Source organism: Corylus avellana, chromosome 5 (assembly GCF_965113065.1).
Source record: "Corylus avellana chromosome 5, dhCorAvel1.hap1.2, whole genome shotgun sequence".
Taxonomy (NCBI): Eukaryota; Viridiplantae; Streptophyta; class Magnoliopsida; order Fagales; family Betulaceae; genus Corylus; species Corylus avellana.
This window is the reverse complement of record NC_142494.1, coordinates 2,915,878-2,928,335: the sequence shown is the minus strand read 5'-3', so window position 1 is coordinate 2,928,335 and position 12,458 is coordinate 2,915,878. Positions and strand designations below refer to the sequence as shown.

At 36.9% G+C, this 12,458-nt stretch overlaps 2 protein-coding genes across 2 annotated transcripts; both read right to left on the bottom strand.

The window, feature by feature from the left end:
* Window positions 1-752: 752 nt before the first annotated feature.
* On the bottom strand, window positions 753-3,594 carry MYB101 (myb domain protein 101). The gene is made up of 3 exons (XM_059596653.2): window positions 3,090-3,594; window positions 1,329-2,259; window positions 753-1,086 (listed from the first exon to the last, which is right to left on the bottom strand). Exons 1-3 carry the CDS (start codon window positions 3,435-3,437, stop codon window positions 803-805), a joined length of 1,563 nt encoding a protein of 520 aa, XP_059452636.1. The 5' UTR covers window positions 3,438-3,594; the 3' UTR covers window positions 753-802.
* Window positions 3,595-8,292: 4,698 nt separating this feature from the next.
* ARASP (chloroplastic membrane metalloprotease) lies at window positions 8,293-10,131 on the bottom strand. The gene has a single exon (XM_059594089.2). It carries the CDS (start codon window positions 10,016-10,018, stop codon window positions 8,648-8,650), a length of 1,371 nt encoding a protein of 456 aa, XP_059450072.2. The 5' UTR covers window positions 10,019-10,131; the 3' UTR covers window positions 8,293-8,647.
* Between the last annotated feature and the right edge of the window lie 2,327 nt (window positions 10,132-12,458).

The window sequence follows — 12,458 nt, the reverse complement described above, 5'->3', positions numbered from 1 at the left end:
TTGGCCTCTTATAATATGACTCGCTCTATGAGGATCGGGTGAGATGAGCTGTTCGTATTACATGCAATATTAGTAATTTGTGTGAGAGGGTAATATGGCCATACTTGCTCGGACAGATTTCTAAGCAATTGAGGAGGCGTTCGAGTACTTATCCAAGCAGGTCGAGCCGAAGGCTCATCTGCGTTGTCACATGAGCTATTTGTAATCTGCATTGCATACAATATTGGTAGCTCATGTGAGAGGGTAAGTGGGCCTTAATTACATGTGTGTCCGAATAGGTGAGAACTTACATGTGCTCGCACATAAGTTGTACATGTCACATACAATATAGATAGCACCTTATTCAAATCCCATTCTTAAGAACTTTAGATTTCAAGAACAGTAACTGATCATTTCACAAATGAAAACACAAAAGAAGAGAACATATGAGGTAACCCTAAATGGTTGGGGCTAATGTAAAAACTAATTTCTACATTGATGACATATACTACACAACCATAACACAAGGTTTTCTTTATGTTGTTTTTTGCTACATGCACAAGCCACTTTCAAAATAAACATTGAACCACAACATGAGAAGAGGTTCATAACGCCTAATTTAAAGCTAAACTTACATACAACACCATTGACATTCTAGTTTTTCAACCACATGTGGAGACTACAATCTAATCCTAAACCCATATATATATATATATATATATATATATATATATACACTCTACTTCTACTCTTCAAACCATACAACACTAGCACACTAACCCTAGACTATTTAAGGGGAACACCAACGTCTGTAAGAAGCTGCTTAGCATATGCCGGGCATGTTTTTCCAGTAGCAAGAGCCTAGGCCCCATTCGAGCTCTGGGGTATTGGAAGTGGTTGCGACCGGAGCTGGTAAAGCATTCTGTTGAGTATTAAGTCTCACGTTGTTACTTGCTGCATCCGGCGATTGCCCATTAGATATGTCATGACCTCCGTGGTACCACTCGGGGGCTGGCATAGCTGACGGGAAGTTGTCGAGTAGGCTCAACAAATCATCATCCATTGAATTCATTTCTTCTAGTGGATCCTGATCAGTTGGTTTCATCCCTGTATGAACCAAAAGGTACAACGTAATACCATAGAAGATAGCAAACAACAAAACATGTTAAACAAAAAATAATAATAATTGATTTTCACATTTGTATTTGAATATAATGAGTTTAAACTTTAACTTCATGGTTTGTTTATTTATTTTATGTGTGTTGGTCCTCAAAAGAAATATTAAAATATTAATTTAAATAATTAAATCCACCATTTTTTCATCAGTAAATAAAAGACAAAGAACTCACCAATTGATGATTGAGAAGAGCTCAAATCATCCCAGTGGTTCTCAGCACTAGTCTCACCGCTAGTCTTGAAAACCGAATCCACAGGCATTGCGTCTTCCTCCTCCGTAGATGCATCCACCACGACGCTTTTCCCTTTGTCGCCGGATAATTCTTTTCCCTTAGACTTGTCGGACAGAGTTTGAGACTCCACCAGGAGAGCATCCAGCAATCCACTATTGCTGTGTGTCAATGGCGGCTCGATTTCATAGTCATTAGCAGTGCTTGAAGCCCCCATGAGATTCTCTTCACCGCTGGTAGTGGAGGAAGCACGAGGTGTTGAGTACGGTGGCGTTTGGTTTGAAGGAAGCTCTGTTTCCAGTCCCTGGACTACACCAAATGGCTCGCATGGAGGCCCCACAACCATTGAATTACTGACATTGTAACTGCTACCAAAACTGTCAGAGTTGAATTCAAGCAGTGGAGCAGAGAGGGATTGGGCTGCAATGTTCTGATTCAACAGAGTCGACGGAGATGACCCAAAAGGAGAAACAGGGGATAGAGGCAGAGTATATCCAGCAGAATTGTTGTTGTTGTTTTCACTGAAAAACTTGAATTGGTTGTTGGGGTTGGCGTAAAATCCTGAATTCTGAAAAGGGTTTGCATTCGAAGAGAAACTCATCGGCTCGAAGGGGGAAAGCGAGGGATTGTGGTTCTGTTTACGCGGATGAGACGACGAAAGCAGAGCTGAGAATGAAGCAGGGGAAGATTGAGGCTGCTTTTGTTGGTGGTGGTGCTGTTGTTGATGTTGCTGCTGCTGCTGCTGCAGAAGGAGATGAAACGCTGCCGCTTCTTGCTGCACTTCGTGAGGGTAAAGAGGCAAGCCGGCTCTCTGGCGTCGTTTCATTCTCGTATTCCAGTAGTTCTTTATTTCATTGTCAGTTCGACCAGGTAACTGAAGGGAGAAAAGCAGAGGAGTCAGAGATGGAAATTAACCAGTGAGGTCATGGAAAAAACAAAGACGCATAAATTGTGGGTGGTTTCACAAAAAAACATAAAGAGGTGGGTCCAAACGAAAATTGAGAAAGAGAGAGAAAGAAAGGAAAAAGAATCAGAAACAAAAAAGTTTGAGGTCAGCATCATAGATGCATGTGTATTTATTTATTAGAAAAATCAGAACCAACAACTGGATCATTAAATAATAAAGGAAAAACAAAAGGATTGGATTGGCAAATTCAAATGGAATCCAAAAACTAATTAGAAGAGAAGTGAGATCTTCCTTTCTGCGCCAAATCAAAACAGCTCTTTCTTCACTTACATTAAAAAAAAAAAAAACAAAATCAAAAGATGGTCAAAGAACAGGAAGAGGAGAAAATATATATGCATGTAAATAAGATGGAGAGAGAGAGGAGAAGAGATGGGAACATAAATCTTTTTCTGTTGATGGGTGGGGGGTAAGGATTGGTGACAATTATCAACACAAAAGATTAGATGAAATTCGGAAACTGAGAATATTATTCATAGGGAAATTCGAAAAATAATGTCTAAAAGAGGGAGCATGATCAGAATCATTTGAACATACATGCACCCAAAGAAGAGGAAGAATCTGAACCAGATAGAATAAAAACAAAATTGGTCATAATCGAAAACCAAAGATGGAAGCAGCAAGCTAGAACAAAGAAGAACATATATATATGCATGAATATGATAATGCATGTCATCTATATATATCATGAAAAGAAGTTGATGATTGATTCATGAGTGCATATTAATATTAATATATACCTGAGAGGCCATACGAGCCCATTTGTTGCCGAGCTTAGCGTGGAGCTCTATAATGATCCTCTCCTCCTCGGGAGAAAAGGTGCCCTTCTTGAGATTAGGCCTCAAATGGTTAGCCCATCTCAGCCTGCAGCTCTTCCCACACCTCATCAACCCGCAATTCTTCTGCACCGCGTTCCAGTTCCCTTCCCCATACGTCTTCACGTACTCTACGAGGATGGTGTCCTCTGCCGCCGTCCACGGCCCCTTCTTCAGCCCCCGGCCGGAGTCCCCGCCGCCTGTTCTCGCTGCCTGATCAGCCGCAGCCTCCCCCTCCCCGTGTGCAGCTACTTCCCCACTTTTCCCGATCATCCTTCCTCGCAGCTTTCCTCTCTTTTGGGCTTAGTGGAAGAAGGAGATGATCAGAAAGAAGGTAGTTTTTGGAAGACTTCTCTCCTCTCTCAAGGTGAGAGAGAGAAAACAATGGTAGAGAGAGAGAGAGAAGCTCTTGTCGGATTCGCGGACAACGACAGTGGATCTAGGAATTAAGAGAAAGTTGTGTAGAGACGAGAGAGAGAGAGAGAGAGGCTTTTTCACACAAACACAGAGAGAGAGAGAGAGAGAGAGAGCCGAGAGAGGGAGGATTTGAGGGGGGATTTATTTAGAGGAGCGAGCTTCCATTTCGGCCCGGGTTGCATGCTTAGTGGTACGTCCATGGACGCGTTTTCCATCTCCACATGAGGTGTAAACACCACAATTCATCCCCTTCATCTTCTAGAACAAATGCAACACTTTGGTTATTTCTCTTCATTTTTTCAATATATATTTACTTCTAAAATACTCAAAACTATACGGGTTTACATTTACAGAGATGGTGGAAAATAAATAAATAAATAATGCAGAAGGGAAAAAAACAAACAAACAAAATTATCCCTTCACTTTTAAGATCATAAGCCACCCGCAACGATAAGCTAGATGACTTTTTATACGTATACGCGAATCTCGATTTCATGTCTCTCTTTGTTTTGAATTGAAACATCACTTATTTGTGCAGATAATTGTGTTTTATTATTAGTAATTGTTTGGTTTCAAACTTACTTTGACACCGCGTATCTTAATTACTTGTCTTTTCAATCACTATATATATATATAGCTAACTATAGGATTATAGTTTTTAAGATATGGGTAAATTTCACCAAATATTAGGTCGGTCTCGATATTTGAATACCGACCAACAATGTAAAGAACATATCTACTTGCCGACGTCGTCTCTATACCACTTTGGCGGACCTTAGGAGAGCACCCTTGCTGTCACATTAACTAAATAAAATTTGAGGGTAAAAAATAAATCAAAAGAATTTATTCTATGCCGGACGGGCTCGACGCCTTGCCGACGCTCAGCCTCGCCCTTGGAGGATGCCACCCAAATCACATGCCCAAATTCTAAATAGTACACTGGCTGCCACATCCATCCAATTCCCTTATGCCAGTGGTGATCGATGGTGGTGACAACCATTTGGGGTGGGGTTGGAGATAGTAAAAGAGAAGAGAGAGGAGATTGTGTGTGGATTGAGTAAAAAGTTTTGATTTATTTTTGACCCTCGGATTTTATTTAGTTGAATTGGCACAATCTAGACCTTGTATTGGAAGAAATGAGATCGGGCTCCCCAATTGTAATATTCGTAGTGGAATTTTCCATCTAATAAATGTTGTTTTCCTTTTGATTATGTGAGTTTGTCGTTTATGGTTTTTAAAATATTTTTATTTTGGTAAACTATCAACTAAATGACCTTCCTTTTAAGTTGATATTCCTTTTGACTGTATTAACTACACTTTAATTCAATATATCTGTATCAATATTTAGGTCGTTTGAGCAGTAAATGAAGTCCACTTGGGTTAAAATATGTTGCCCTGACTCAATTAGATAACATGATCTAAGTTGAATTGTTTAGCTTCTAAGGGGGTAACTCAATCAACTGCAAATCACACCTCATAAAAATGGAGGTTACTAATTCGAATCTCTCTCTATTTTTATCCTCTTATATGGGCATGTAAAAAAAAAAAAAAAAGGGGAAAATTACAGTTTACCCCTCTCAAAGTTGAAAGCGTTTTTCAATTCGAATACTAAAGTTTCAATTTTTGCAATCCACCCCCTCAAAGTTCCAAATTTTTGCAATTTGACCAATTTTATCCAAAACTTCCCATATTGGATATTGCCCATAATTTTTTATTTTTTTATTTTTTATAAAAAAATTTTAAAAATATTCAGCCACCCCTTTGGTCATCTGGTCATTTTTGCACCCCCCAAATTTGTTTTCGTTTTCATTAAAAAAAAAAAAAAAAATCAAGGGCAATATGGGAATTTTGGGATGATATTGGTCAAATTGAAAAAAATTGGAACTTTGTGAGGATGGATTGCAAAATTGAAACTTTGATGTTCAAATTGAAAAACGCTGTCAACTTTGAGGGGGTAAACTATAATTTTTCCAAAAAAAAAAAAATAGTATTTTGTTCAAGTGCGGCTCAATTAAAGAAGAATTGAAAAGCTTTACTTGAGCATGGTGACTTGAGCATGGTGCCTTGAGCTTGAATTTATCTTAAGGTAATCAAACAAACCACAAGCTTTGATTTGCTTACTTTGACATTTTTTTTAGAGTCGGTTAGTTTGAGTTTGCAATTTCAAAAAAATAAGATTTTAAAATATACGATTTGATAACATGATTTAAAAACGAAATGAAGTGTTTGGTAAAAATGCAGTTTGATCTTTAAAATCTTAGTTTAGCCTATAAACTTTTGCATTTTTAAAAAATAACCTTAGTACCTGCGATTTAAAAACGCATATTTTTTATGTTTTCAAATCACATTTTTTTAAAAACGCAATTTCAAATAATCTATTTTCTGTGATTTAATTTAAAATTTCACTTTTTATCTAATACCATAACGTCAAACGTACCCTTAAAAAGGTTGTGGTATTAATCGTCCTTCCACGAATATCCCCCTCAATTACTACCATTCAATTAATAATTAATGTTTCCTAAACTAAAATACCCTTGATTAAATAGAATCAAAAACTTCTAAACGGAATAAAATTATTATTTTTTTAAAAAAGGGGAATGGCTGTACGTGCCACCCCATTGGTCAAAAATGGTAGTCGGTTTAGCCAAACGAATGGTGGTTGAACCACTCCCAAGGCTCTGGCCAAGGTCTTGGTCCACCAAAATCCATAACGCACCACCTCCTCCTCCTTCAATCATCCGAAACTCAAACGTCTTAGTCATTCCAGGGCTCGAGCAATGGGTCAATGATCAAGGACTCATCAACGAGCAAGAAATCTGAACACTGGTTCGAACCATGATTACCATGTCAATTAAATAAGGAGTCTAATTTAAAAGAGAGTTACCATATCTAAATAAGATATGAGTTTATTCTATCCTAAAACTTTTCCTCTATTTGGCTTTCTCAACAAATTTACTGAATGATGCATCGAAGGGTCCTGAGTGAGTTGCTAACTGGTGTCATTCTCATGATTTTCTTGCAGATGACCTATCATTTGGTTTGGCCGTCCAGAAATCTATTTTTTACAAGTTTTATCTTAAAAAATTATCAAGTTATTACCCTAAGTTTTGTCTTCTGACATACTTCCCCTTAACCTTCAAACTTTAACAATTACGCAAAGAGGGTAGGCTTCGCAAAGAGGGTGGAGGTCAGTCTCGTGCCCCACCCGACTACCCTTACGTAAGAGGGGCTGAGGGCTTGGCACAAGGATGGATGAATGGAGGTGCCCTGCCACATTGTCAGATACATTAACGAACAACTCGAAGTATGAAACATCTATGGGATGCATGCATTGACCGAGCTAGAAAGGGGTTGGTGTGGGCCATGCCCCCTCTAACCCCCTTCACCTGAAAAAGTTTTCTTTAAAAGGTTTTTTATATGCCTTTAAGTTGGTTAAAAGAAATATATATATATGTTTTCTTTATTTTAGCCCTTAATTTTTTTTTTATTATTATTATTTTTAATACTGTCTTGCCTCTCTAAAATTAAACTTTTCATTCCGTCCTTGCATACATGGTTAGTTTTTATGCTCTCCTTAAGTGTTGCACCTTGAGCATGATTTAAAATTGGAGAATGCTAGTGGATATTATTTTCTAATTTTTTTTTTTTTTTTTTTTTTTTTTTTTAAAAAAAAAAAGAAAGTGTCACTTATTTCTCTCAAATAATTCTAAAAGCCACTCTTATGTTTTTCTCATATCACTTCAAGAATGAGGTGGCTTTTAAAATTAATATTTGATTAAAATTCAATAATGATCAATTACAAGCCCAATAATAATTTTAGAAGGCACATTAGACTTCTAGCATTAGTCATTTCTCTCACTTGATTTTTAAAAAATAATATCCACCTAAGACTAAAAATACACCCTAACATTTCCCTTTATAATTTGACTCGTGTGGATGGAAATTTGAAAACATCATCAACTAATAATGCTAGCGTTTTCTGGACAATGATATTGTTGGGGTCAAACAAATCCCAAGTTCTATGTACGTTGTAATTTTCATTCTTCTGAACAAGTTGAAGCTTGTGAGCTAATGCCTTATCTTGTCACATCAATTTACGTAACACTATATTTATTATTAAACAAGGAAATTACAGCCTCGATATCCCAATCATAAACTTGAACTTGCGATCCGTGGTATAGCATGTTTTAAGCTTCTGTCATGATGCATATACCTCCAGAGATAATTAGGTTTCAATCAATACTCTGCAGTTTTAATTATTGGGAAAGTTTATATGGCTTTGATTTTCTTAAAATAATGATAAGACAGTTAGTGGAAGTCATATGATCCCTGACAACTTGAGCTGTGTGAATCATTATGTGCTAGAAATTGCAGAGTATATGCAAGAAAGCAGCAGAGTTTGAACAAGCGATTTTCTTCTTTTTGGTTCAAAACCATCAATATGCAAGAAGTGTAAACAGGAAGCAACAAATTGGATGCTAATATTTGCAAAGAAGCATAGGAAGAAACATCTATTCCCTCTTTAGGCAAGTATTTTGACACACACAGAGTAACCAAATTACTTCACAAAATGCCAAAATTTTGAAAATCTGTAGTATGAAGAAAAGAGTTGATACTTACATTATTGAGTTCAAAGTTGGATTGCAACAAAAGTTATCATCCAGAAAACTTCCAAGTCATGGCACCCAAGTGAGCTCAATTACCAAGCATCGAACAGAAAATAATGGAACTGTTATAGACATCTTCATGGATTTTCACAGGGCAGAACAAGATATTGAAGTTCACAGCAATTTTATGATGCCAATATCATTAAAATTTTTTTTATGATTTACAGGACTTTGAAAAGGATCTCTCATTAGATGAAAGATATTGAGAAGAAATGAGAAGCCACAAGCACCTTTCGTTTAATGCTTTTGGCAGAAGCAACTACATTATGCCAAGCATTCCTAATGATCTCAGTTTGTCCCCTCTGTGAGACATCACAGGCAACCAGTCTGATCCAACAACAGCTTTGTAAATTTTTCCCTACCCAAATCAACTTCAAACTTCCGAGACCTCGAAAGCAATCACAGCAATTCTTTTATGAAATCAAGGTTAAGAGTGTCCCGAATAATAAGGAATATCCCTAGGAGAAGAACAATAGTGATCCCCGATGACATAATCCGCTGCTCTAGTTCTAGAGGGAGCTTTCTCCCACCCCTCGCTGCCTCTATGAGGATCAAAGCCAAGGAACCCCCATCTAAAGCAGGCAATGGAAGAAGGTTTATTACTGCAAGGTTAAGATTAAGCACTGCTGCAAATTGGTAAAGGCCATCAATATTTGACCTTGCCACTTCAGCACCAACAGCAATAATAGCCACAGGACCCGAAACCTTACTAGCAGTTTGAGAGAAGTTTAGAAAAGTCTGCTTTAAGCTATCCAAAACATTATATGAGAGACCCCAAAATTCATTCCCAGCATAAATGAAAGCCTCAGATAAATTCTTCGGTAAAACCTTAAAAATCTTAACATTTGGAGATAACTGAACACCAATTTTACCAGTTCCATCAAAATTCTCATCTGGGGTGACTCCAATTTGAAAATCCTCCTTCCCCCTCTCAACCTTAAGCAACACATTTCTTTTAGGATTTCTCTTAATTACATCAACAAGCTCAGAAACTGCATTAGGCCCTATTTTTGGCAATTCGTTTCCATTAACCGCAAGTATTATATCGCCCGGAAGCAACCCATCTCTGGAAGCAGCCGAAAAGGCTTTAACCTCGGGCACAAGCACCCCAGGAAAGGCCTCTCGTACAGGCAAACCAACTGACAAGACTTGGAGAAAGATTATAGCATACGCAAAGATTATATTGGCAACGACACCAGCTGAAATCACAATTACCCTATCCAATACTGGCCTATTCTTAAGCAAATTTTCATCATCAACTGGAATGTCACTCTCTGGATCATTATCAGGAAACCCCACAAAGCCACCTAGAGGAAAAGCTCTAATAGAGTATTCTACATTGTTGGCATTGAATTTAGCTAAAATTGGACCAAACCCAACTGCAAATTTACTTACATGGATTCCTTGAAGATAAGCAGCAAGGAAGTGACCACTCTCATGAACAATGATTATGGCTGTTAAAACTGCGGCTGCCTCCAAAACAGACTGAGCACTCTCAAAGTTGCCGAAATCAAATCCAGGAATTGCCCAAGACCTAAAATCCAATCTTTTCCCAGGTGGGGCTCCACTCTTTCCAAAGAAAAATTGGTTCTTGAAATTCAAACTGAGGTGTGATGAAGAAAACGAGCAGTTTATAGAAGAAAGAGAAGATTTTGAGAAGAGGGTTTTGGGCTTTAGTGAAAATTCTGTGATGGGTGACTTTGAATTGGTTAATCTGATGAGGGAATGGGAAGAAGATGGTGGATAGGATGAGAGGTTCATTATAACCATGATTTCTTCTTCTTTTGGAAGGATATTAAGGTGGAGATGGTTTTGGCTAATGGGAGAAGAGTGGACAGCATAGAAAGAGGGAACGGATAATTCACACTATTTGTGTTTGTGGAGGGAACTCACTGAGATTTCTCCCTCTAATTATTATTCTTTTATGCAATTTTACTTGATTATTATTTCCTTTTTGTCTTTTTTTATTTTCATTTTTGTACTACGGTCCACTTGCAGGCTTGCAGCCTTGGAGCCGAGGTTGGAATATGTGATCCATGTCGATTTAGATTCCCATAAATGGTAAAAAAGGGAGCCTATTAGCCTAAACTTATCTGGTTAGTCAAACCGGGCTGTGGATTTGACTTTCCTTTTATATATAAGGGATAAAAAAAATTTTAAAATAAGTTTTTGAGTTGTAGATGAATTTTATATGAAATTTATAATTACCGTAAAAATTGGTAGTAATTAAGACAACAAATTGTTATCGCCAGCTTGGCACGAGGAATGTGTAAAAGAAAATAGGATAAATACACAAAAACAAAATTACCCCTAAAGTATATAACAACGTCACTTTTCTTAAGAAATTATTTATCCTTACCAAATTTAATATGCAAAAGGGTAACAATAAATATTTCTTGAGAATACAAATGTTTAAGTTATATAAGATTTATAAAAACACAAATTTGCCAACACATTTCTCTCATACCCTTATAGTCTCTAACAATTGCACCCACACCCATTTTTTTGTTGTAAGTATCTATTTTCACATCCCAATTGACCATAATCACTCCAACTAAGGGGTTTAATCGATTTCGGATTATCCATGGCTTGATTTTGCTCCAAATTATTCCTCATTCATTCTTGAAATCCTCCATTGCCTCCATTACGTTTCGTACTACATGGGAAGAATGAATGAGGTCACCTGTAAATACAACTTTATTTCTCCACAGCCATATTCTTCTAGCAATTGTAGTAACCAACTTTATTTCTTCCTCCTCAAGCTTCTCTAATAGCCCATTTGAGATATGTAGAAAACCATCTTCTTCGCTTGAGCATTTTTATATTTTCCTAAAACATTTCACTCATATATCATTAGATGAAGAGCGTCTCCATAAAATATGACAAGAAATTGCTGGGAATATCATTGCAAAAACAAGATTGCGCATCGAAAAGTAATAATTCTAATACGAAGATAGAACTTTATGAAGAATATGAAAAGAATTATGCTATTTAAAATTAAACTGCCCAACTAAAACTACTTACTTGTAGAAAATGGTCACTCCTTGGCTTTTGAGCATAATTTTGCTCCTTGCTCCCTAATGAAAAACTTGTGATCTCAAGAATTATGAAACCTTCAGATCTTCTCACCAATGACTAAAAATAACTAAGAAAGTGCGGGCTTCTTCATTGCTCTTCTAAACTTAAATTATTCTCGAGTTAACTCAAGAATATTATACTAAATAACTGTAGAGATGTAGTGTTTTGCAAGAGTTGCATACTTCTCTATTTATAAGCTTGAACTCTAGGAGAGGTGGGAGATCTTTTATCACGTGGGAAAAGTGGAAGCACTAATCCCAGTGGGCTTAGTCATAGTGGACGCCTAGGGTTTTCCCGCTAGGAAATTTTTTCCTAGGCCCATGTGTCTACTATATTGTCCCTCGGCATAGGTTTTATCCCAAGCCCCCAGTCTCCCTCTCTTGCATCTTCTACACAGTTTCTCTTTAACTCATGTTTTAATAAATTAAAACAAGCAGCCCAATAAATAAGAAAGCTTAACTTGATTGAATTACATCAACTTGATAAGGAACCTAAATGAAAAATAAAACTAGGTACAAATAGTCTCAATTTTCTCAAGTCACTATTTAATTACAATTAATTTCACTAAATAATTGTAATTGGACTCTAATTTATATTTTTAATTCAAACGATTAATCCATTTGACTTATAACTTAATATTGACTTTTGATTTTTTCATGAAATATTATGTGATAAAATTAAGGTTAAAGACACTGTCACTTAATTCTCTACTTCTTTATCATTGAGTCACTAATTTTATTAGGGTTAACTACCTAAAACCCCTTAGGATATCACTACTTTATTTTTTTTCTCTTGAATTTTGATTTGTATCACAGGAGGTATTTGTGGTTTTGATAAAGATTAAATTAATCCTTCCGTTAGTTGATTATTAGTTGACTTAACGGAAATGACACATTGACCAATTAAATCTTGCCACGTGTCATGTAATTTATTTTTTTATATATATATTTTTAAAAAATAATTTTTTTTCATAAAAAAAAAAAAGAAAAGAAAAATTGGGGGTCGCCTGGTGGCTGAGCCACCTGCAAGGGACCAAGGGGGTGGCCAAGCCACCCCCTTGGAGCCAAGGGGGTGGTCAATACCCCCCCAGTGGGTTTTGGGGGTGGTTTCAGCCACCCCCTTGGCCCCTTAG